This window comes from Crassostrea angulata, chromosome 9 (genome assembly GCF_025612915.1).
Source record: "Crassostrea angulata isolate pt1a10 chromosome 9, ASM2561291v2, whole genome shotgun sequence".
In the NCBI taxonomy this organism is placed as follows: Eukaryota; Metazoa; Mollusca; class Bivalvia; order Ostreida; family Ostreidae; genus Magallana; species Magallana angulata.
In genome coordinates this window covers 15,588,492-15,616,291 of record NC_069119.1, presented here as the reverse complement: position 1 = coordinate 15,616,291, position 27,800 = coordinate 15,588,492, and the positions used below count along the sequence as shown (strand labels likewise).

The 27,800-nt window shown below is 33.9% G+C and overlaps 3 protein-coding genes and 1 pseudogene across 3 annotated transcripts; 3 read left to right on the top strand and 1 right to left on the bottom strand.

Moving 5' to 3' along the window:
- Positions 1 to 168: 168 nt before the first annotated feature.
- On the bottom strand, positions 169 to 23,779 carry LOC128162750 (brorin-like). The gene is made up of 2 exons (XM_052826104.1): positions 23,481 to 23,779; positions 169 to 437 (listed from the first exon to the last, which is right to left on the bottom strand). Exons 1-2 carry the CDS (start codon positions 23,743 to 23,745, stop codon positions 292 to 294), a joined length of 411 nt encoding a protein of 136 aa, XP_052682064.1. The 5' UTR covers positions 23,746 to 23,779; the 3' UTR covers positions 169 to 291.
- LOC128162749 (uncharacterized) lies at positions 5,515 to 15,500 on the top strand (annotated as a pseudogene).
- LOC128162746 (piggyBac transposable element-derived protein 4-like) lies at positions 17,178 to 19,535 on the top strand. Its single transcript, XM_052826102.1, has 3 exons — positions 17,178 to 17,545; positions 17,702 to 17,883; positions 18,637 to 19,535. The coding sequence occupies exons 1-3, from the start codon at positions 17,277 to 17,279 to the stop codon at positions 18,795 to 18,797; spliced, it is 612 nt and encodes a 203-aa protein (XP_052682062.1). The 5' UTR covers positions 17,178 to 17,276; the 3' UTR covers positions 18,798 to 19,535.
- A 2,445-nt stretch (positions 23,780 to 26,224) lies between the features above and the next one.
- On the top strand, positions 26,225 to 27,800 carry LOC128162148 (fibroblast growth factor receptor 1-like). The gene is made up of 3 exons (XM_052825338.1): positions 26,225 to 26,595; positions 26,723 to 26,862; positions 27,555 to 27,800. Exons 1-3 carry the CDS (start codon positions 26,508 to 26,510, stop codon positions 27,798 to 27,800), a joined length of 474 nt encoding a protein of 157 aa, XP_052681298.1. The 5' UTR covers positions 26,225 to 26,507.

The following is a 27,800-nucleotide window of genomic DNA, read 5'->3' as shown; positions in this document are numbered from 1 at the left end:
ATATGATATTTAGCAATTTTGTATAGAACTTTGAACCTATTTTTTAGGACAATTTTCAAATAACGTTACCCTATTCACTAAATATACCATGCATCTGCATAATTAGCAAAGTGTACCTGAAATTTTGTTATTGCAAATTTGTATTATAAATAAAACAAAATAATAACGAACAATTTTTTTCTTCATTGTTTTTAAAAATAAATCAGCTATTTATAGGATGATATATCAATATGGAATCTGTGTCAACTGGTTTGAACTGGGGGTGGATCAACATCGGAAGTGACGTAATCATTACGGAATGCTGGGAACCTGATGTGTGCAGACAGCCGTGAATGAGGTCCACTGGTGAGTGTCACACTGACAGGAAGTGTAGCTGTTCAGATGGTAGGTCTCCCCGGCTTTGACAATATGCCCGTCTGGAGCTTTGCAGGTGTAACCTGTCAACAATGCAATTAAATAAAAAGATTAATCATTACTCTGAAATTATGAAGACAGTACATGGCCATGCGTGCATCCAGAAAATTTTAAATGGAGGGGGGGGGGGGGGGGTCCATGTAGGTAATTGTTCACTGAGTGGAGGTGTTGGGGTGCAGAAAGTCTTTTTCTGAAGATTAACTATATAAATTTTAAAAGAATTGAACTGTTATAATTTTCTGACACCCTATCCCTCCGTCTTCTTGATCCGTGAATGGTGACAACGTAAAATTTAGAATATTGTATGGCCGTAGATAAAGTCCGGGGTTCGTGCTTATTCAGGCTTTTCGTCTGTGATTGTATAATGGAAAAGCAGATTATTCGGCAAACTATCACGGAATGAATCTCTGAATTTTATCTTAATCACTGTTACAACGCACTTTGATAAAATTACGCACTTTTAAATTTTTTTCAAAGTGCGTTAATTTTGTCCAAAATTTTCGCACTTTGCAGAATTTTTTCAAAGTGCGTAATATTTTCGAAGTGCGTTGCCACATACCATATACCCTTCAATTAGGATAAATATCATCACAAATATAGTCACGTGCTTCATTAGTTTCTGTAATCATTGTGCGTCTATTATAGTTTGATTTTAACATACTAGTTGGACTGTATAAAACTTAACACCTGTAATAACTAATGCTAGATAACATATAACATTGACTTGACAAATATTCCGACCACCACTTTGTAACTAACGAATTTTCATTTTTAAAAAAATGTAAATGAAATCGATTTTTGTGCGGCAATACTTGCAATTTTCTAACAAAAAACCCAGAATGCAAAATTATTAAAAAAAACCCTAATTTGTTAGACAATATCTCAAGTTTTAGCACACTAACAAATGAAGAGAAAATAATCCTAAATATATAAAAGGAGTTTGTATTGCATTCTACAAATCAGAAGAATTGAATAGAATTATTTTAATGACTTATGAGCTTACAACTTCTCATTATTTCATAGATATCAATGAAAATAATCTATACAGGTATTTTAATCATATTTTAAGTTAAATGTTTAATATGACCGCCAAATAATACTTGATACGATATATATATATATATATATATATATATATATATATATATATATATATATATATATATATATATATATATATATTAAAAAAATCACAACACCGAAATAAACTCAAGTAGTTTCATTTTAAATCATCAGGAGTCACAAATATAGTCACGTGCTTCATTAGTTTCTGTAATCATTGTGCGTCTATTATAGTTTGATTTTAACATACTAGTTGGACTGTATAAAACTTAACACCTGAAATTCACAATTATGAGCTTACAACTACTTACAACAGTTCAATATAAATCATCACAGTTACTACGTGTGTGGACTTATACTAGATAGATAGATAGATAGATAGATAGATAGATCGATCGATCGATCGATCGATATATATATATATATATATATATATATATATATATATATATATATATAGTTATACAAATCCGTGTTGTGGGTTATTTCATATACCTCAGACTCACGTTGTGGGATCCTTAGGTGGTTTATGGGTCATCTATATTTTGACCCATAAACCATGTAGTTAAAAATTCACAGGGAGGTTGAAAATGGTATTATTAACATAAAAAACAAAAAAAAATGTTTTTTTGACCCACACGGATATATTGAAAAATGTCCCACAACTCAAAATCTATTTTTAGAACATCGCGTCAAAGCTACTAGTTTTTAACATTTTGTCTATCTATAAACATCCAGCGGGGTGTCCCACAAAACGGTTTTGTGATGCACGCAATGCATTGTTGGATATCAATGGCGGAGTACAGCAGTAACTTGGGTAAGTACTGAATATATTTTCTTATTAGCAGTAATTAGTAGGTCATATTTATAAAAATATGACGAGGAAGCAAAGATTATCGAACTAAAAGTACAATTAAGAAAAAATGGCGGACGCTCTTAGGCTGAAACGTCAAACGGCTGCCTTTTGACCATGCACCGATTCGTAATGCTGAAATGTCAAATGGCTGCCATGCACCGATTCGGAATGCAAGTGTCATTCTTCAGCTGTACAGTACATGGGAAACAAGTCTGCGAGTTCAGAAAACTTGTCTTGAGCGGTTAGATTACTTTTTTGTTCGTTTGCATACATAAAAATGTATTGTTTACAGGTGCAAGTAGAGAGTCCCCCAATACTCAACCCCGGGACTTGTTGAACATTTCTTCCTTAAATTATATTTGTTATGCACTAATTTGTACGACCGGATTGATTAAAGATCGTTTGCTTATCACTTCCCTGCCATGTATACAAACTGGTGTTCACTGGGGGATAGTAACCTAGCCTGGAGGCATATATACGGTAGCACATGCAACCCTGTGTCTTTGTTGTTGATTGAGTCTAAAGTAGTATATAATACTGTATATGAAATAGTTCACCGGAGATTTCATTTCACCCGCTAATGTTACGGTCCATCTATCGTCAGTGTAATTACATGTATTCCTTAAGATTTGGATATATCCTACCGTATTGCTTAAACAATAATAATTTATATATGTGCTTAATCATGATAATCGTTCACACCTCTGTGTGACTTTTATATTGTGTATATAATGAGTCAACCTCTCGAAGACTGCGGGCATGAGTAGCACGTGCCGAGAGTTCAACTGTGTATAAACAAAGTAGGCCCAACCCAGACTGATTTCAGAGACACCTGGTTTAGATTTCATTGAGAGTTTTATTTTGAATCTACAGAAAAAAACTTGTAGATGTGTTCTATTATAAAAAGAATTCAGCTTTTTATTTCTACCCAGCGATATTTTTTCCTCCTTTAATTACAGATCCTGAAACGTACTACTACACCCAAAAAGCGTGCGACTTTCGTGCGAGAAACGTTTCGTGTTTAATTTAGCACCATTACGGAGATCCTGTGGAATTGTAGCCCTCTTCAGTAAACATCAGATATAAAAATCGGAGAGGGCTACATTATTGCAGCTAGATACATGAATAACACTTTTTCTATACACTTTTTCATACAGGAAGCATTATGATATCATATCATGTGAAAAAAAGACCATACAGTGCAGGGGTGTGCAATTACAAAATTTGGCCACTAGCCCAGGGGCTAGTGGGAGTACCAAAGTTACTAGCCCAAGATTCAAAGTTACTAGCCAGACTATTTCGGACATGTCGACATTTCATTTTATAAAAAAAAAACCCTGTATGATACTAGTTAGTATGTAATTATTAATATACGAAATATTTATTACTTGCATGTTTTCTGTGGTAGACTAGTTCAAAAATATTCAACTTCATTGATCTCTCACATTTTAGTTACAAAATTGGTTTGGGTACCGTTTATATAATAAAACCCAAACATAACATTGTGAATGTGAACAGACTCTATAAAATCACTGCAACTATCTATGTGTGCATGCATTTTATCCTGTTTAATTTCCATTTACAAAATACAACTATGCAATTAATTACGTAATGGTAAATTTTAATTTAAAATAATGGAAAATGCACAAATAATAATATGCAAAATATGAATTTTTTTTTAATTCACCAAGCAGGTCACTTTAAAATGTGTTCATGAGAATAGTTAGTGCAGAAATTTATAATATCTCTGTAATGCATCTCTCTCTCTCTCTCTCTCTCTCTCTCTCTCTCTGTAAAAAAAATTATATTTAAAAATGCCAATGAATACATATTACAGAAAAAGGAATCATTTTACAGTGATGTCACTTGAAACAGCTGCACAGGTAACTACGGAAGCTATGTGCAGTGAGGCGTGACTATCTCGTCTAGCCACTGGTCAGGTCAACACTGTCGGTAAAACTTCAAAGTGTGAAACTTACAGCAGAGTGTTTTTTCTCAGAAGAATGTAGCACGAGAAAAAAATGCTTAAGAAATTTTTAGGCTATCATGACTTAAAAGGAGCAGATATTATGCCTCTGTGATAACAATGACGATACACTTTTCCTACTAGGACACTGCAAATTTACCGGCATATTTTGCCAACTCTAGTTATGATTTACTAGCCCGACGGGCTACCACAGTTAATGTTTTTGCTAGCCCGACCTCTAAAATCGGTAGCCCCGGGCGTCGGGCGATGGTAATTGCACACCCCTGCAGTGCGAGTAACATTTATCATATCGTACAAAAAGCAAACCGTGCTATGCTAGGAACGTATTTTAAAAACTGTATAGCGTGTGAGAAGCATGTGAGAAACATACAGCTGGTATAGTAGTGTGTTTCAGGTTTTTATTTGTATGAAGAAAAAAAAATTATTACCTCCTCTCCCCCCCCCCCCAAGAGCATGCATGGGGAAAGGAATATTTTGATCTAAAGAGGTTTTATGAAGATAAATATTATTTGTTATTTTTAATTACATGTATATTCTAAATAATGCATCCCCCCCCCCCAAATATTTCATTTCATTTTGCGAGGGGATGCTCTGCTTTGCGGTGCCCGTGTATTTTTTAAAAATACATTGTGATTCATATATCGTTACCACTATATTGCGATATGTATTGTTGTTTCATAACGCATGCATTGTTCATATAACCATAATATTTCATCATATGAATGCTTATGTTTATATGTAACATTAGACTTTTTATCTTAGTATTGTTTTCATTATTATTTTACAGCATTGATAAGTATGAATCTTCCAAAAGCTTGGAAAGCACATTATTTAATGATGCAACCTCAGACAAGCCCAAAAATAATGCTGTTATGAAATTAATGTTGAACAACTACCCATGGAAGCTTTGACTCTTTGCATGGAGGAATATTGATAGACAGTAGGAGATTAAATATGACTTTGGACTCTGTTGCAGCACTGTGATGCACGTTCCATAGATTCTTCTGAACACTGCACTGATTCATCAGCTGTCAGACATGAACAGGTATTTTTCATTAACTACATTACTTTTTTCAACACATGATTTACAAGCTTAACTCTAATTACAATGAAATCTTTTTCAAATTTATAACAGAGAGCATTCTAGAGAGGGACACAATGGTAACTCATGTAGATGTTCCACTAACTAGTTAAGATGGGCTCTTAACTGATACTACAGTCTACTCAGGACCATGTAACTTCACATGTTCAACAGCTTTGGCATTTTACTACAGGTATTACCTTAAGTTACTCTTTCTGAAATATAGGGGAACATTTCAGTAACTACAGTAGACCTGTAGTAACTAAGTAACTAAAATTTCATTGACAATTATTCTTTGCCTGTACTCTAGGGAGGAATTTGAAGGCAAATCCTGTTGAAGCACACCCAGATGTTCCACAGATTCTGCAGAACAGTGAAGATCTGTTGCAGCACATTATTACCATATATACTTGTTCAACAGATTCAACAGGTCATAAAGGACCATGTTGCAGAATATGTTCAACAGCCTTGCATAGGTATTTTTATTACACAAATACATGTATTCTGAATGATAGGGAATTTTTGTCAAGGCAGGACTTCACTAGAATATGATTGTTCTTTGTATACTATAGGGAGCATTTTGGAAGCGGCAGTTTTGCATATACCGCATAGTTTAGTGCTAGGATCTTTTTAAGAGCACTCGATTGGCGCAACAATTTTTGGACTATTTTTATCTCCTTAATAAGAAGACCTATGTATAAAGATAGAGAAAAGTAATAAGATTTTAAAGCTGAAATATTTAGATTTTTTTCTTTTGTAAATGATAGTTTATAACTAGACAAATCATATCAAAAAAATTAAAGAAGATCTGATGGTTAATTTATTAACCACCCAGCCTCCTTAAAGGATGCCATCCGAGTACTAATTAATCACCAAATCATTTTATTTCTTTTCAGAATATGAGATAGAAGCTTGTAATGGTAGTAGCATCAGCATTGTCTGGAAGGAAGTATCAGTGAAGGTAATACATGCAGGTACATTATTTGAGGGTCCTCAACACCTGTTAAAAGTTCTGCATACAAGCCCATTTTCTTAATTAAAGATATTGATTTTTACCATGTGTTTTGACTTAAAAATTACCCCCCCCCCCCCCCACCCCCTTATAATCAGTTTTTTAAGGGGGGACTTTAAATTTCATTTCTCTTCATTAAAATAAATGCTCCTCCAGTATTCACACTCAGAACCTGTGGGTTGGTAGACTGAGGGTAAACCCATAGCTGCACAGAGATATTTAAAACACCAATTATTGGCGATATAAACTGTTTCACATCGCGTTGAAATTGCCATGATGTGATGTATTGTCTTAAAAGTAGAAGTCACAGGGTGTCGAGGATTCTTAATTTTATTATTGTTTTAGTTATATTTTGTCACCACTTTTTAATCAGCCTTTATCCTTAACTTTGACAATGACAGCTTTTTCTCTGAAATGGAATTGTTTGTTCTGACATTTTCCCTGTAGATTGTTCATGATTTTTTTTGTGTCTTTGTGACATTGTGTATATGCAAACATATAACTGTGTGATTGCTCATGGTTTTTGGGTCACTGTCAAATATATGTATTTGTGTCTGTTCATAGATTAAACGTGGGTCATTGTCATATATATATATGTTTGTGTCTGTTCATGGATTGTGGGTCATTGTCATATATATATAAATATATATATATACCGGTATATGTTTGTGTCTGTTCGTGGATTAAATGGGGGTCATTGTCATATATACATGTTTGTGTCTGTTCATGGATTGTGGGTCATTTTCATATATGTGTCTGTTCATGGATTAAATGCAGGTCATTGTCACACATACATGTTTGTGTCTGTTCATGGATTGTAGGTCATTGTCATATATATATACTATATATACCAGGGTTGTCCAAATATGTTCGTGGACAATAGCATTTTTATCATTTTAAATGGGTTAATTTATTCATATTATATATCTAAATCTTTGTCATAAAATTTCAGATCAAACCAAAGTGGTCTTTATTGTTTTCTATAGAAATAAAGTAAAATTTTAATGTATCAAAGGCTCGCAGAAAGTATGCACGTCCCAGCGCAAAAATTGTCCAAACTTTGTAATTGAGTTTTTAGATATGTATATTTACTGTTTTCATAATCTTCTATTGTGATGTAGTCTGTATTGTGTACATTATTTTCATACATCATTTAAAAATATTTTCAAACCAGCAGAGGACATTTAAAAGATATTACGGCAAGAATATGTCTTTTAAAACGCATGAAAAAGCAACTTCATCTGACCGCTGGCAAGAAAAAAATTTTGTCAACTGAAGTAAAAAACTGAAATGAATGAAACGATTAAGGAAACTTATCCACAAGTGGCACAAGTGATATGTTGATGGAATATGCGATTGTACCTTCTGACCAAACGGTGAATGCGGCATATTACTCTCAATAAACCCAGTACTACGTCATTATAATTTAACGTCATACTGGGCTGTGCGGCCTGTATAGGCAATGTATATACATTTATAACTCCATTACAAAAGTATACATTATTATGCTCTTTATTACAATTATATTATAATACCTTCCTGAAAATGGCGCTTCTATTTTGAAAAAAATTACATGTGTCCACGAACTTTTCGGACAACCCTCGTATATATATACGTTTGTGTCTGTTCATGGATTGTGGGTCACTGTCATAGAGTTTTTGTTCTGCAATTTTTTCTGTGGATTGTTCATGGGTTTTTGTGTCTTTGAGTTTAGACATTTGTGCATATGCATGCATACATATTTAGTCAAAGATATATATGTGAATGCTCATGGTTTTTGGGTTGCTCTCATATCTACATGTATGTGTCTGTTCATGGGATGTGGATCACTGTCATGGATTGGTTGTTCTAACATTTTTCCTGTAGTTTGTTCACGCCTATTTTGTGTCTTTGACTTTAGAAATTTGTGTAAGTGCAAATATATATGTGAATGCTAATGATTTTTGGGTTGCTGTCATATATACATGCTTTTGTCTGTTCATGGGATGTGGGTCATTCTAACAGATTGTTTGTTCATGAGGTTTTAGTGTCTTTGTACATAACGCCTCAACTACCTTATGTGGAGGATGATGATACTTCAACATTAATTTACATGATGATACTTCAACATCACATGCTGAAACTTTAACATTACAAGCTGATACTTTGTCTTTATATGATGATAGTTCTTTGTTACATGCTGATACTTCTTCATTATGTGATGGTACTTCACTCTGCGGTGATTCTAAAAATAGGGAAGGGTCATCTTGAGATTGAAATACATTAAAATTCAGAACTCATTGATGCCTGACAAGTTTTTAACACAGGGCTTTTTCTCTGTTTCGGAGATTGATCAGATATTACTAAGGTCCACTGAGACTAGTTTAATAGATCAAGATACTCAACAGATAATACCACTTGATTATGTGTTGTCCTTTAACAGAGTCATTTTATATTTAAAGAAAGCCTGCTTGGGAAAACCATTGGCGCTCCCCATCAGTGCATACAAATCAGGGGGTTCCAGGTACCCCAGGGGATTTTTTGTCCAAAAATGTGCATTCTGAAGTGAACCCAAGTTTATGGCGCTTGGTCAAAGTGGACCGCTAAAAGTATTCATAGCACCTAAACAAAGACTTCTGTCATTCAGGTTACATCAGATTTATGGGTGGGCTTTCCCTGGAGATCCACGTAAAGGAGTGGACAATGTAAGCACTAATTTTTTTCAACAGTACAGTTACTGCTAAAATCAGTTTCAACAGCGCACGTAGTCCCTAGCATCTGACTTCATGTAAGATATTGCAATCTGGAGGACGCAATGCTCTATCCTTTGTATGTAGTTTTACAATAATTTTATGAAAATGGAAATTCGATCATATGTAGATCAATAGATGAAATATTGTAAAATACGGGATCCCCCCCCATTCCCTATTTTATATTTACTTGTTGACTTGTGATTGAGGGGTAGGACTGCCACCACCACCACCACCCCCCCCCCCCTTAAATAAAAGATAGTTTGTGAGAAGCGCTGGGATCTAATGGATGATTGCTCATGCTCTGATTTCCTTAAGACAGAAAGTAAAATTGCTATTTAATGGCGTAGAATGCCCAATCCAAAGGGGGTAAAATAAATTTGAAGGCGCCTGCCTGCAGAATTAAAACAATCAACCTACAACATAAAACATACTCATAAAATTGGCATCCAATTTGAAGGCGCCTAAACAAAGACGAGTTACAATAAGGGGACTATGGAGTTGTTTGACACACAGAGATTTCGGCGCAAGTTCCAACAAATGTAATCAAAAGTGATGGTGCCCCCATTCCCTCCAGCATCCAGTTTCAGCTGAATGGCACAAGCCCTAGTATTGGGAATATAAGTTTTGATAATAACCAATGGGGTGTCCATATTTATATAAGGAAATAAGCATAAAAGAAGCTTGTTTAAATTGTTGGGTACAATGTAGCTTGAATTTAGTCTATTCTCTCCTTAGTAATATCCCTGAGTTTTATCGAATCACGATCCTGCTGCTTATAGCGAATTTAGAATCACCGCATACTGTAATACCATCATTTTATGAAATATCAGCATATAGTGAATACTAGGTATAATCATATAATAAAAAATTATCAGCATGTAATGTTATACTATCAGCATGTAATGATAATTGATAAATTATCATATAATGAAGAAGTATCAGCATGTAAAGTTCACTTGATGTATCAGTATGTAATGTTGATTGATGATCAGCATGAAATGTTGAACTATCAGCATATTATGGGCATTATCTACATAAGGCAGTTGAGGTGTTCCATTTCTTTGAGTTTTATTTGTGTTTGCATGTATATGTATATATATGTGAATGCTTATAGTTCTAAGGTTGCTATACTAATACATGTTTGTGTCTGTTCATGGATTGTGGTTCAATGTCATATATACATGTTTGTGTCTGTTCATGGATTGTGGTTCACTGTCATATATACATGTTTGTGTCTGTTCATGGATTGTGTATCACTGTCATATATATACATGCTTGTGTCTGTTCATGGATTGTGGGTCACTATCGTAGGTTAAGTTTTGTATTATTTCTCCTGTACCAGGTAGTTTGTTCATGACTTTTTTGTGTCTTTGAGTTTATACATTTGTATATATGCAAATATTTTAAAGGGGCACTGTCATGATTTTGGTCAAATTTTGTTTTTCTGTTTTCATTATTTACAATGCTTTAGGATATATTTCTAATGATCAAATGAAATTTGAGAGTCAGTCATTGAGTTACAAGCAAGATACAGAGCTCACAATTCTTTGTCATGTAAACCAGGATTGTGCCCTATTTTTTTATTTACATAGGTTCAATATACAAGTCTTTTTCAAGCTGATTTGTCTATCATTTTATTCATTTTAAGAATAAAAAAACAGTTCCTAACATTTAATACATTCATTTTAGGTCTATAACTGGAATTTTTGCTTCAACATTCAAAATTAAAACAAAAGATTTGTTTACATAGCAAAGTAATTTCTTATTTAATTTTGGTCTCAAGCATTTTGATATTAGTATGATAGAATGCTGGAGAAAATTGTATCTAATTTGTTTGATGAATTATTGAACTGTATATACATGTTTGTGTCTGTTCATGGATTGTGGGTCATTGTCATGTATATACATGTTTGTATCTGTTCATGGATTGTGGGTCATTGTCGTATATTTACATCTACAAACTTTAAGTATAATTTCCTCAATTTCTTACGAAAGGTTATAGTTAATTCATAGCTCTATAGAAACAGCCAGACTGAAATCTACACGCCCCATTTAACTATTGGTCGAAATCTACAGCGGCTGAAAGTGACAGGACTGAAATTAACACGCCCTGTTTATCGATTGATCTGAACCTACAGCGACCTAAGTAAAATCACGGACTGCATGAAATAATCATGATGATGTCAGACTGAAAGTCTCACAGGAGACGATTTGGCTGTTTCTTTTAGCTAACGTACATGTGTACGTTAACAGTAATTTAGTAAATTTTACTAACTTTTCATAATCAATTTATTAATTAGTTAAAGAAAGATGTTAATATAAACAATAAAATGCTTTCTTTGATGATTCATGCAGGTTATGAAGGTAGCGATCATTGCAGGAAAAATTTACATAACCCGCTAATGCTGGTTATTTAGCGGGTTATGTATTTTTCCTGCAATGTCACTACCTTCATATCCCGAATGAATCACTATAGAAAGCATTTTATTGTTTAAATATGTTACATGTTGGCGTCGATCTGTTCATGGATTGTGGGTCATTGTTGAAGATTTCTTATTTTAACATTTTTCAGTTGATTGTTCATGAGTTTTTATGTTTTTGAGTTTACTGATCAATAAATATTTGCTTTAACGGCGTATTGAACAACATGTAACTTCCAAGTAAAATGACTTGCTTATGGAAAGGAACGATATGATTAACATAATAGGATACACAGAAAAACCGTGAAGTTAAATGATAAACTTTCTAGGATTAACACTCGGTACTACTGGATTTGTGCATGATGATAGATCTGTATGCTTGATCAATAGGTCTGATAAATGATATGATAGTATAAGATTGTAAAAAATATTGATCTGGGTACCATATATATATGTTTGTATCAGTGTTCATGGATTGTGGGTCACTATCATATATTGTTTGTTTAAACATTTTTCATGTTATTTGTTTATGTGTTTTTTGTGTCTTCAAGTTTAGTCAATTGTGTATATGCATTCATACATATTGAGTTCAGACATTTGTAAATTCAAAGATATATATGTGAATGCTCATTGCTTTTGGAGTGCTGTCATATATATAAATGTTTTTGTCTGTTCATGGGATGTGGGTCACTCTCATAGAATGTTTGCTCAAACATTTTTCTTGTGACTTTGAGTTAGATATTTGATCTTTATGTTAATTTTTGGTTCTCTGTTATACTGTATCCGCAATGAATTTAACATGATAATAAAATGATAGGATAGAAACCACGCACGATATGATAGGATTGACGCATGTTATACATGTACATTGAAAAGTGTACATGCAAGATACGATAGGAATGATACACCAGAGGAAAGGATAAATGATGTTCATGATAAACATATAATATTAGCTCTAAATGATCTTCAAAATTAATGTGATAAATTAATGGCATAGTTTGATAAAAAAAATGTACAAATTAAGATACTTGCAGAAATCTTTTTATTAACAATTGCCTAGTTGTTAATCCTAGCTGCTTCATCTTAAGGGTATACAAAAATGACTTATTGGCTTACAAGATTAATAATTTATCTGTATTTCTACATTTTTTTCATTACCGAACATCCCAGCCAAACACTACTAACATCTCATCCCAACATCGAATCCTGTGGAAAATAACAGGTTCAATAAAAATTCAACTGTTGTTTTTGATAAACATGTAAAATCCATACAATAACAAATTATATACAAATTACATGTAATGTTTACGCAGTTATAAACTCTAGTACATATGATTAAATGTAATACTATGAGCATTTAGTCTAGAAAAAAATGTTACTGTAACCATGTTCCTATAAAGATCTTCAATTGTTCACATTAATCTTTTATTTCCATTACTTACATATATGATTAACATGTAATTTCTAATTTGATTTTTGTCACAAGAGTTTTGATATTAGTATGATAGAATGCTGGAGAAAATGTTACCTAATTTGTTTGATGAACTATTGTACTGTAAAAAAAATGTTGGTGTCTGTTCATGGATTGTGGGTCATTGTCTTGTATATACATGTTTGGGTCTGTTTATGGATTGTGGGACATTGTCATGTATATGTATACCTGTTTGTGTCTGTTCATGAATTGTGGGTTATCATCATATATTTCTTATTCTAACATTTTTCAGTTGATTGTTCATGAGTTTTTGTGTCTTTGAGTTTACTTAATTGACATTTGTATACTGGATATATGCGTCCATACATATTGAGTTTTTACATATGTACAATGAAAAATATGTATGGGAATGCTTGTGGTTTTTGAATCTCTTTCATGTATAAATGTTTGTGTCTATTCATGAATTGTAGGTCACTGTCAGAGATTATTTGTTCTAACATTTTTCCTATAGTTTATTACTGTGTCTTTGAGTTTAGTTATCTGTTTATTTGCAAACATTTTTTTGTGTCTTTGAGGTCAGATATTTGACTGTTCATATGCGTACATATATATATTGCAAGTTTAGACATATGTTTATATGCAAATATTTGCATTTCCATTGTTCTTTCCCACTGTAAGCCCATACGGAGGAGCTGCAATTATTTCTCTATAATCGCAATTGCTCTGTCAGTATACTATGACGTCATAAAGGTGTAACGTTATATATACTTTTCCATGACGTTATAGATTAAAACCACTATACAATACATCATGTGTTTTTCTCCAACTCCATTAAAATTGACGTATTTACATGTAATATTAAAACATGTTTTTGATAACATTTTAAAGGAATTACTGTTATAACATATCATTGATTCTGTTAACAAATCTATGTGAATTAAAAAGATACATTACAGTCTGAATGCTTACTTTTGATGTAATAGCTAAATGTCAAGGTCTAGGCTAATACAGGGTATTTGCGAGTGGTAAAATGCAAATATAAGTAATAAACAACGATTATTTAGTGAACATGGCGTTATGAATAGCAACTGCTCTGCTGGCATATTTTCCATGATGCGCTAGCTTGCATCATGGAATATGCCAACAGAGCAATTGCTATTCATAACGCCATGTTCACTAAATAACGTTGTTTATTTCTTAAATATATACATTGATATGTGATCGCAGATCATTTTTTAGTTTTTAAACATTAAAGCATTATTACTTGAAAGATGTGGTCACAATTTACTGCAGCATAGTGTGTATACAAATTGAATACCAAGCACTAGCATGTTATGAAAATGTGTTGCGTACACTATTATTTTAACTTACATGTACAATTGTAGAATTTAATTCACTGAACCTTTCTTATATTTGATTCACAGATTCTATTGAAGAACACAAGGATTATGTCCCAAGTGGTATAGAATCAGTGGATAAACCATCATGCACCACATTACCATCAAAGAAAAAATGGACAATGGAATAGGACATTTGAATTTTATATGGACTTTAAAGATTAAAGTGTATCAAGAGAGGCAGAAGCACTGAAAGTAAAAAAACAATTGCAAATTTCTTGCTGATAGAAGTATTCATCAGAAAAAGAGTAAAATGCAACATATGCTGAGACTTAATCAGCAGATACGAAAGCTGATTCCAATGAGCCCACGTTAAACGTAATGGCGGAAGATGAGGATGCAAATTTAGGACGTTTGGTCTTGCAGTAACAAATGATTCTGTAATAAACCCTTTAAATTTAAACAGTAATTGGAAGATTATCTCCTCATGAAATACCCTGGACTTATTTATAAACAAGAGTCGTCTGTATGCTTCATGTTTTAGATTGAAGATTGAATGTGTATGTGTTATATCTGTATTACTCTCTCTGCTTCCCATCTGCAACATGTGTACCTGTGGTGTAACCTCATGGTTTAGTTTTTATTCGTTTTAAAATCTTAATATCAGCAATAAGATGTTGTAATTTCTTATGTGTTACTTTTATGTTTAAGGTCAAGTGAACATGATTGAAATATGTATTGCATATATTTTAAAAGTATATTACAATGTAATTTAGAATACTTAACGTTTTAAAAAAGGACAATCATATTAATATCTAATATTTACATGAAGTGTATATTTCCCCTTATGTTTGCAGAGGACATCTGTGACGTTCAATTTCTCATGACACCTGTGGGTTTTAGCTCTGCTGGCCATAGACCAGAAGAGTGTATGCGATGATCTGTTTGTGTAGCTTTCTGTTTGTCTCTCTGTGAACAATTTTCAAATGCTACTACTATTACAGCTATCAAGAATGTTCACATATATATACATGTCTTGTGTTTGAAATCATGCATGACACATTTTTCTAACTTTGAGAAATAGAATATATAATCTTTAACTGACAAAAGTGTTCCCTTATTAATATTGTTTTACCTCTGCAAATAAAGGTATCATGGTATAAAGGATTTACCTTGTCTGTCTGTTAATCTGTGTCTACATTACAAGTGTTGAGGATGGATTGCTATGCCATAGCAATATTTTTGGTGGGGGTTATGCATTTGCTGCTGCCTTTATTTGACACAGAGATGGTCATGGTCATGTAGGGATTCGTCATGACCTAGACGTGGTAGTACATGGACAAGGTGACAAGGAAAATAATGATTTGGGGTATTACCCTAATACAAAGTCACAAGGAAAAGCGTATAGGACATTTTGATGTGGCCTAAGCTATAACCGAGATAAGTTGTTCACACCTTAATTTTTACAAGTAGTTTCAAACCAATGGCATTTGACACTTTAGTCGTCAATGATTTTAGTGAAGAGGTTTTCTGGTCTGTTACCATATTCTCTTTGAAGATAATTATAGAAACCAAACTTAGAAAACAATGTATTTGAAGACATTTTATTTTTTTATCTTTGACACCGGTTAAGGACAATGTTTTGATCTATGTTCATCTTATCAAAAGGGGTACACAGACCAAACTTCTTCCTGAGATGCATTAACATATACTAGTATATGATCATTTCAAAGCATGCTTTGCATGCTGCTTCTGACTTAAATTACATAAGTCTGTGATTCATAAGCACAGTATCTATATCTTTTTATTTCAAGGGGTTTACAAAGTAAATTTCTTCAGTGCATCACTGGGTGCTCTGTTCAGTGCATTACATGTAGTAAAAAAATCTGCCACCTTTTCAGGAATGCCCCATACTATACACTGTTGCCATTAGGAGACAAGTCGTTAGTAATTCTTCGGTTACTTTTATAAAACAAATTCCCTTAACCATTTCTGTGCCACAGGGCCTATTTGAATATCTACGTTAAGTGCCACAGGGCCTATTTGGGCCTATTTGAATATCTACGTTAAGTGCCACAGGGCCTATTTGGGCCTATGGCAATTTGAAAAAATATACATTAAAATAAAAAAAAATATCGGGCGTATCTAACATCTGATTTTAATAAGATTGAAGCTGTAGGAAATTATTCTTAAAATAATCGAAAGTGATGATTGAAGACCAATGGCGTCCATTTACATGCATACTGGTGAATAATAGAGATAATGTAATTACTTAACAATAAACAGATTTGCGCATGGGAATAAATGAGAGTTTACTTCAGCGGTGGTCAGTTTAGGAATATAGAAATATGTTCTGATTGGAGAAAGTATGCATGCTAAAGATTTAGAGGGGAGAATAATAAATGATATTGTTATGCTATTAACTGAACTGAATGTGGAAAATACAGCGAATGTTGCGCTAATTCCCAAGAAATCTCGTAATCTCTCGATAAGGAAAATACCGATTATTGTACAAATTCGGCGATTATAATTTTATGTGTTGATTCCTTTTATGGATGTTTTAATTTAACGTTTCACCTCTTTCAATACTCAAAAGTTAAGAAAATTTGCGTTTTCCCCCTCTTGTTTTACATCTTCTCAACAAAACTGGTTATCAACTTGGATCTTTTATATACGTTAGAGATATAGTCGCGTTTAGCTTGCTTTCCTGTCTGTATTAAATGCTACGGAACACTGGCATACTTTACATTCGCTAAACCTTTTATATCATACAATGCTTATGAAACCAACTAACAGAGTTTGTTGTCCAATCGCAAAATTTATGAACAACCCCCCCCCCCCCCCCCGACATAAACTCTTAATGTATTTACTGTAAATAATTTGTCAATAGGTAGACAGGGTGGTGCAGCTAGGAGTGTCCACGGTGTAGGGTATGAGGTGGTGATGCAACTGATGGAACCATATTTGTACAGATATCACCACCTCGTGTGTGACAACTATTTCACGAGCCCGGCTCTCTGCTCTTCCCTCTTTGATAAAGACACCTACATGACTGGCACTGTCAGGGTCTACAGAAAAGGAATGCCCAAGTCTTTAAAGAATTTAAAGTTGCAGCGTGGAGAGTCACTAGTAAAGCAAAGCGGACCCATTATGGCACTTTGTTATGGTGACAGGAAAACCGTAACATTTATGTCCACGCTATCCCAGCCCAAGTAAATTTATACTATAAATCATTAGATGATTATGGCGATTTTAAAGAGTAAAATAATTTATCAAATTTATAATTCATAATAAAACAGCTTCATACGCATTCCATTCATAAATAAAACTGTTCCAATAAAGGAAATTTATGTGAGCATATATTACAGCGTTATTGCGACACACAATGCCCGGGGAGTTGAAATCCAAATACCGGCAGTCAACTGCGTGTACAACCAAAAGATGGGTGGTGTCGACCTGTCCGATAAAAGTTTGGAGCTCTATGATCCTGACATAAGGTCCAACAAAATGTGGAAACGGATCCTGTTCAACCTCCTTCTGAGAGTCATTTGTAGGTTTCATACTACAAATCAACTTTTTAAAGCAAAATAAAGAATCACTGGACTAACACCTGAGTTAAAAGCCCACAACAGTCTATACACTGTATCTATGTCCATTATAAGTTAAACATAATCCCATGTTCTCAAACTGCTATTATAAGAACAGTTTAGTGGTAAAGATTTTTAGAATGTGGTAAATTGTACGTGTCAACCAAACAGTTGTAGGGGCGTAAAATCCGTGAATCTAAGATAATTTTGAAGGCATTACCTACACGTATCAATACGGGGGTCAAAAGTCATCAGGCGACATGTGCATGGACTCAGTACTTAAACATTGCAGACTAAATATGAACAAAGCAAACACATTTTTAATGCACATCTTCGTATTGATGCGACAAACCAGATAATTGATCAAAACTCACTTCGATTTACTGATTTTCAATTTTGCAATAACCTTCCTTATATTATTATAATATCCTTTTAATATATTGTGTATACTTAAATATTACATCAGAGACATGTAATTTATGTATCTAATTGCATGCGATTAAACGGTAGTATTTAACAGAAATTTAACGGAAACAAAAATTGATTTAAAAACTCGCTATACAGATTACAAATAATGCTATGGTTGGCGCACATGCAATGTTATATGTATACAGATAAATTTAAGTTCTATTGTAGTAAAACATTGACAAAAATTTGCCAGCCCGGCCATTTTCTTTAATAATCACAATACAATAAAGCTTACTGATTTTTTTCAGCCAATGCGTACATCATATACAGGCAAAATAGAGGTCTACGGACTAAAATGAACAGGATGGACTTTCAAATTGGAGTTTGCTTGGGACTTGTAATGTTGGAAATTTTCGGCAACCCAGGCGCCTTGCTGGAAGGCCAAGTCTGTCCGCTCAAGCAAGACTGACAGAGAGGCACTTCATAGAACAACTTGATGATAAACACCCTTAGAATCGATATCGAAAATAATTAATTATAATACTCTGGTATAATTATGTCCATGCAGCAACTAAATAACGACAAACTTAATAATAACAACATTTTGTCATCTGATTTCTAGGCAGAAAAAGAAAAGTATGCGTCATCTGCAAAAGCAAAATTAGAACGTGGTGCGCATCCTGCGGCATCGGCCTGTGTTTGAAATGTTTTGTCACATTTCATACAACTAGACAATTTGAGGAATAAATAAAAACATCAATCTGTTATCTTTTTTCTTGTTTTTTTTTTAATTTTAGAATATACCGACTTGATGTAGCAATTTCTTTATGCTTAACGATCGTCAGATTTCCGTCTCTATATATCGTAAAATTAATTAGTAAGAAACGAAAGGAATTATTTAAAAATTGATTTCATTATTTCAGTTCTGATGCTTAAAATTTCTCAAGTGGCGAGGGCCACAAAATACTAACTATAGTTAGAAAAAGTACAAAGCGTTAAAATAAATGAAATTATAAAATAAAAGATAAGATATGACTGGAACGGGCACTTTATGTAATACAATCGAGCGCAAAATTATTTCCGCCGAATAACGTCAAAAATTTTATGACGTCGTTTAATTGTCGCAGTGACGTTAGTATATTTGCACGCTTACGTCGCAGCCAGAGGGTTAATGAACGGCAATATAAACTGCGATATGCCAAATAAGGAGGAATGGGGCACTGAAAAAATTACTTTGATATGATCCTAGAACAAAATTTTAGCCAAATGATCAACATTAAAAAAAATTCCATCTGGTGACATTTTACTGTAGTTTTCATGCATGTAAAAGAACAATACTGAATCTTTGGACAGAAAAACAAGAACTGCATGTAATAACTTATTTGGAGATAATGGTGATGCTTCGACCGTGTTCGAGATTAAGACTTCAGTGCACAACCCTTCTTAGCTCTAACCACAGGGGCTCGTCACGAAGTTTTTTCAACCTTCTATATATACCACCTCTATACTATAAAATACACTTTTTTGTATTTTATAGTATAGAGGTGGTATATATAGAAGGTTGAAAAAACTTCGTGACGAGCCCCTGTGCATAGTCCGGTTTTTTTTGGCTATGGGAGTATCAAATATTTTTCTATACAGACCAAATTTATTAGACAAATGCCTATTTACACAAACAAAATCCGTCTCCTTTCAAAGTTTGTATTATTTAAAGTACATAAAAAATTTCTGTATGAGAAAACAAAAAACAAAACAAACCAACTCCATCTTGGGAATGTTTAGAAACGGGAACCGCTTGGTTTTGTTCCCGAATGATTGGGTTTATTCAACCCGCATGTGATGTATCGATTGTACATGTATACAAAACACTTCCCCAAATATTAGTGAATAAAATGTACCGACGTTTATTTTTGATTTGAAATTTTTTCAAAGTCGTAATACAACCATACCCGCCTTGACCTCAGCAGCGAATTTTATTATGAGACGAAAGAAATCAATACAATTTATGTCGTTTGTTTTTGTAAATAAATTGTGTACATCACTTTTTCAATAAAATATGGCTTAATGTACCTGGAAAACTACTGCAATGTCTATTATGATACTCATACTTAGCATAGCCATCGTATAAAATCGAACATAGCAGCTTTAAAAATTTCACGATAAGCCTATATATTATTCTATTTACGAAATCATTAAAGTCATTTGGGGTATTTTGAATAACAGTTTTTGTTCAACTTGATTGTAAAATATGTGTAAATACGCATGTTTAATACAGTTCGTTGTTTTGGTCCAACAGAAAGATCATACTCGTTCATGTGCGGACCTAGAAGGGGGTGCATGGACTATTCCTTCCACCTCTTGGGAAATCAAATTAAAAAGATTATATAGCAAAATTCCCGAAATAGGCCTCAAAACCCCTCTCCAACATTGGAAAACAAAATTATCCCTCGGACACCCCCTGGAAATGTTTTCTGGATCCGCGCATGCGGTAACAAACATACAATATATCAATTTTCTCGCTGAATAAAGCAATAGCATACAGTGTAATGAGAAATGAATATTGAGCAGCGTTTTCATCACATAAATTCTCTTTACTGAGGTTAGCGAGAATATTTTAATAACAAAATAATTTATTAATGTATGTCATTTCTTCTTTAAACTCTCTATATAAAAATCACTGCATGGCGTTGGAAGCAATTTGAAAGTGAGTGGGGGGGGGGGGGGGGGGCTAGACTAATCCTAAAAAATATTGACAAGCAAAAAAAAATGATAAAAAACTAATTCCCAAAATATCCGTGGGGGGGGGGGGGGTAGTACTATACCTATACTTCCAAAACAATCTTACCTACCAAAATAAAAAAATTTCCCACATCATGAAATTCCTAATCCGGGGGGGTGGGGGGGGGGATAGTATGCCTATGACTTCAACTTCTCAATAATTTAATCATTTCAAGGTAAATTTAGGAACAAATATGTTTCCTGCGAGAAAGAGTGGGGGGGGGGGGGGGGAGGCTAACCTTTTATGATGCTATGTGCCTAATGGTTAGGTCTAACTTTGCAAAAATGGTGGGGTGGGTGCTAAGCCCCCCTTAGCCCTCCCCCCTCCGATTCCGACGCCTATGTAAATTACATTGCAGGTGGTGACTGTTGGAGAGTTTCATTTGTTCGTGTTTTGTACATTGCAGTGCGATACACCACACTTTCTAAAACACGGAACGCGGGGTGATTCGAAATTTCCCCCAAATGACTTTACGAGCATAAACTTGGATGGACGTTTATGCTTGCGCGATTTCATAGAAATGATTATTAAAACGAACAAGGAATTGCTTACCAATCTAGCACTGTCATTCTTTGTCTGTCTGTCTGCATATCTAACACACAGTAAAAACCAATTCCTTTTGCGAATTTCTTAAACTGCATCATGATAAACCTTTACAGCTGCAGCCAGCAATACCCGCCTCTTGACCACTAACATATTTGCGTTATACTAATTAATTAGTTTTTGAAAATTATCCGCTATTAATGACAATGATTGTTACAAAAATATCGTATTAATGATGCATACAGGCTCTAAAACAATGTAAGTTGGTTATATAAAATCGCTTTAAAACATTTGGTGCTTTGCTTAATTACACATATAGTTTAATGTTAATCTAATATGGTTTGTACATGGTCAGTAAATCCCATACGGTGCGAGGCCGAATGAAGATGTTTTAAAAATAAATGTTCAAATTATTCGTGGGAAAAACTTAGTTATTGCTATTTAGACCATATACTTTCGTGATAACTATTTGATAATCCCGCCCCATCAGTTCCATTTTTCACAATTTGAGGGAATTTCTGGTGTGAAAAACATGATTAAGTTTGCATTGCATGTCATTAGGTTATCAAAAAAGAAATCCGATAATTTATGATTTGTTTAAGTCAACCTACTTAAACAAACTCTCTCTCTCTCTCTCTCTCTCTCTCTCTCTCTCTCTCTCTCAGGAATAAGATAGCTTTTTTATCGTGAAATTTATGTCTCATATATGTGCAAACAAAGAAATAAGAGATATATGCATTATATCTTATAGAACTACATGTAATTTCAATGATAAAAAATTCACATGTATGCGTGGATTATAATTAAGATTGACAGGATAAGAACGTGATTATTTTAAAAACTGCACGTATTTGTTAAAGATTGTGAACATGCATCATTTATGAAGTAATTCATATTTTTTGAAAGACGTGGTTTTCTTTACATTTCTTTTTCATTTGGCGACGCTTAAAAAAGAAAGAAAAAAAAAGAATGGCGTAACGTCTTATTTGAAATGACAGAGAAAAAGATAAAAAGCCATTGTTTTCGATAATAACATTAGAAATTATTGATTAAACACAAAACTGCATCCCGCAACGCTAAAAAATGGTACGGCGCGTTGTGTCAGATTGTTACGTCAAAACATGAATTTGATAACGTCATGCTTGGCACTGAAGCGTAATAACGTCTTTTTTGACGTGGCAGCGAAAGGGTTAAAAAAGCCTATATATATATAAGTCTTATAAAATGATATTTTGTATTTTGTGCTCCTATACAAATCATATTCAGCTGTATGCTATATATCATTGTTTTAGCACCCATACATGGTTTGTGGGATATATCCCATAAAGAATCTATATATATATTGCCATGACATGGTTTGTGGGTTCCTACCCACAAGTATGTTATATATATTATCTACTATATATCACTGTGGGTATGTATACCCACAATGTGGTGACCCACAACGTTATCTATAACTTTGAAACCAAATATGAGTAATCTTTATATTCATCTTATATTTGGCTTCTTCATCAAAAACTATTCCTAAAAATGCGTTTCCTTTTGTAATAAGCCTACCACAAATGCAAGGTCCCACAACCCATGTTTATGGATCATGACCCGCAAACCATGTCAAGTACCTATATATATATATATATATATATATATATATATATATATATATATATATCTCACATTTGTCAAATATATGAAATATTCAAAATATGTTGCGCTGGGTCATTGTGGCAACGCAAAAGCAAATTATCATAACTTACTGGCAACAGATACATGTAGTAGTAAAAAACAATAAAACTAGATACAGCCCTTAGAGCCTGCTTATTCAATATTTACCGTTGGGGCACCTGGGGCAACATTGATCCTTTTCAATAACGGGGTCCGCACATAGGGTATGTAAACAAGGAATAGTGAAGCACATCACCTCTCCACTGGTGGTGCACTGACAGCGTTCACAGGGGGTGGGGTTAAACCACACCGAGGGGTAATAGGTACCACGATAGTTACATCCTGGGGCTGGGGTTGGGGACAACCTCAGTGAAATAAACGAGTCGCATATAGCGTAACTCAGGAAGAGTGCAAGAACGGCGAGTCTTATCATAGTGGTCTAATGGTATGGAGGATAACATTGAAAGATTTATCCTTATCAAGCTGAGGAGTAGTTTTAGGTATGATAATTGAACGCCTCGACAATAGGTCTTATTTTACAACATTAATTTCATTATGTGCGTTATTGCATTATGTGGGGTGTGTGTGTGTGTGTGTGTGTGTGTGTGTGTGTGTGTGTGTGTGTGTGTTTTCAATATTTGTGTAGTGCTTGTATCATTGTGTGGCATGATTTTAACTTATATTGTGTATATTCCTGAATATCATAATATATTTTATTTTACTTGTGAAATGTAGCCAAATATCATTTAGTTAATACATGCTTATCTACATTTATATGGATATTAAAAGAAAGAACTTGTTGCATTGTATAGTTCAATCATTATCTTTAATAGACCAGGAATATTTTGTAGGAAATAGTCTAATTTACTACACCTACACCACCACACAATCAATTTAACATGTGGACTAACACTGGAGTCCTTTATATTAAAAACACATTACAATGCACTCTTATCAAACCAAGAAATAAAGTCCGAATTTTCAAATAATATATAAAAACGGGCCTAAAATGTTGAAAGCGTACACCATTGGTTTTTTTGGAAAGTGTTAAGGGAGTTTCTCTGCAAAATCTCAAGATGATTGTTCCCAAAACCCTGCTTTGTATGATGTCAGTAATCTCAGCAACATGTCTTTTGATGCCGTGCGATTCTGCCGTGGTTAAAACTCGAAAACCTTTATATCATATTGAATATGTTACCAATCTACCCAGTACAACTTTGCTAACTGGAAGACCTTATTATTTTGTCACATATCCCCCTATACAACTCGGCCAAACTACTGCATTCACGAAGGAAAGAGGTACTCGGTGAGAGAATCTATCTACAACCACCCTTGTACTAACTTTTTCTGTGCATTTGGAGTAGCTGTGTTGTTAGGAGAGAACTTTTACTACCAGAACTATGAATGCATGATCCAGTACCCTTGGTGTGATGACCTCTAATTTGAAAACCCAGACGACTGCTGTGTGAGATGTCTAAGGCGTAAGTCAGGCAAAGATCCAGAGACGGAGATGTGGGCGGGAAGTAAGGGTCGGATGAGGGGTTCCGTTGGAATTTTTTTTCAACTTATTAGATACCGGATTTAGAATATAATACCCAAATTCTGAAACTTTACGTCCAATTTTGATTCGAAATAAATTTTTAGAACCGAATACCGTATATTCGGTAATTTTCGCGATGATCTAACTTTCGCTTTTTTGCGATCTCTTAAATGTCGCAAATTATTGAATACGCCAAAATTATATCCTGTAGTATCCTGTTTTATTTCCTTAAGAAACATTTCATATCGCAAAAAATGACAGACGCAAGTGTTACGCAAATGTTACACATTTCCCCATTTTCGCAACAACAAAAAACCAACAACCCGGATGTACGGTAGTTTGTAATGAGATTTTTACAAAATAACTGACTTTTGCATTTTACAGCGAATAACCTAAGTATTTTTAAAACCATAAGAACTTGTTCATCCAATGTCATGATCAGTTCGCTAAATATTATATTAAGTGATTTAGGGTAATAAGGAAGTAGGACTTACGCAAACATCAGTTATTATAAAAAATTTCTAAGATTCCAAGCTACAGGGAAGTATTTACTGAAACATTTGCACATATGAGGTGTAAATATACGATTTCAAGGGATGAGACTTGATCAAAACTGGATAAGATATATTTAAGTAAGAGATAGTTTTTTTTCCTGATAATTTTTTAAGAGCTGTGCAGCTTATAAGAAATATGTATGTGAACTTCCTATGTTATTAATATGTTAATCCATATACAGTGATTAGGTTGTTGCAATAAGTGTTATTGAAAAATCAGAGAAGTTAATAGAAAAACACAGTAAAATGTAAATATTAGCCAACCACTAAGGGAACATTGATTTTGTCAGAGGGGCGTGAATACTACTTTATGTTGCACAGTTTTTTGCCGCAAAAATTGCTGCATTTAGAATGGATCTTACTCTAGAAAAAGTCCTGTTATTTCTAATTTCTTCAGTTACATCTTCAATTTATATGTGTAATGTTGTATCACTATATGTTGTCACAAGGCTTCGTTTGATTAGAAAGGCAAATGAGTGATGCAAATATAGAAAGCGACAGGGAGAAATAGTTATGTAAATCCTGGTCACTTCACCATATAGAGAAATGGAATTTTAAACGCATAATGGTCATTGATTCAGAAAAGCCTGTTAGGGGTATTTAACTAGAGCTCAGCAGTTCATCAGTTGGGTTCACTACCACTTACTTTGTCTTGGACAGATACCCATATATAGAAAACTCTTTAATAGTTATCAAAAAAATAAAACAAATATTGCTCACTGCATAGTGTTCCTTACTTATGTTTGGAGTTTTAACATTTACATTCAACGTGGTCCTCTCCTTCTTTGATATCTAGATGCAGCCATATTCAACACATTCAATTGAATGTACATTGAACTTTCTTAACAGATTTGACTTTAGTTATAAATAACGAAATTTAAAGCATTTTCTTTTATTCCTTAATAGGTGAACTGAAGTATATGGAACTGCCATATTTGTAGAATTAATTAATGCGTACACAATATGTGACTCAAAGCCCTAGGCGAGTGTATGATCAGACTAGAATAAACCCTTCCTCAAAACCCCTACGCATGTAAGCCAATCTTTGGAGGATCAATAATCTTGTATGACCATGGCCTTGACATTTGACCTTTGATCATCATGAAGTCGTTTTGTGAACTTTCATATACACTCTTATTTCTTTGTGGGTGTTTGTTTATGTCAGTGGATTGCCAAAAGAAAAACAAAGGTTAGTATATAACTTCCTTTTAAAAATGGAGTATCAAGTGAAAGAGAATTCATCTGTTTATCTCTCTGAGGTTAAATGATGTATCAAAAGAGATAGTAATCTATCATTGTGATTTTCTCACACGCAGGAACCTCCTCGCCTCTGGTGTTAGAAAAGCTACAGAACGCTACGGTGATGGAGGGGGAGAGGGTGGTGCTCAGATGCCGCGCCCTGAACGACCCAAATGCCACCAGCCGTTGGATCAAACATAACTCGGGCTCGGCCAACGTAATTATTTTGACAGTTTATGCAATGTTCATTTAATGCTAGTCTAGACAGATAGATATTAATACATGGCAAAATCTGTAACACACGCCATATAAACCTAAGACTCCAACATCATTCCTAGGACCGAAGCGTTCAGGGCTGATATTGGCTGAGTCCATGTATTAATATCGATAATAATGAAAAAAAAGTGCAAAGGTAATCCTGAATGTTGAAACAAAGAGTGAAATAAAGGGTGGAGTAAAGGGTTATGGAACAGAGAAATGTGTGTAATAAAGACGCGTGTGTCTGTTAATATCAGTTATATAAAAACCCTGTATTTTATTTTAAACATAAAGAATCACATTATTCCATTTACATGAATGTTTACCTGGTTTTAACGGATTTTAATTAAAGGAAGAAGGAACATGTTTTATGAATGAGACCCTGTAAATTATCTTGGATGACCAAAATGACCCTCCTTCATCCAAACCAAACTACCTTTTTTCCAAACCAATCGCATTATTATTCCCAGGGATTTACCAATATATCCCACTATCCATTAATAATATTTCTCTGTTATTTACCAACTATGAATTCGTTCCACACTTGACCAGATTAAGGTTTGTTTATAACTATAAATCATACCATATGCTGCTCATCTTATTGTAAAATTATGTTACTTTCGGCAAGTGTTTCTTAATTTATACCTTCAGGTTATCAAATATAGTGGTACAGAACTAGTAATCAAAAATGCTACAGTCGCAGACACTGGCATATACATATGTATGGTGCGCAACCACATCTGGTTAAAATTGGTGGACGTCTGGGTGACGGTCAAACAGACTACCACTTCATCAACCACCACCGAATCACTGACTACCATCATCACTTTTAACACTACCACCACCGGATTGCAGATATGTATGTGTGTTGTATATGTTATATATAATTTACTGTGA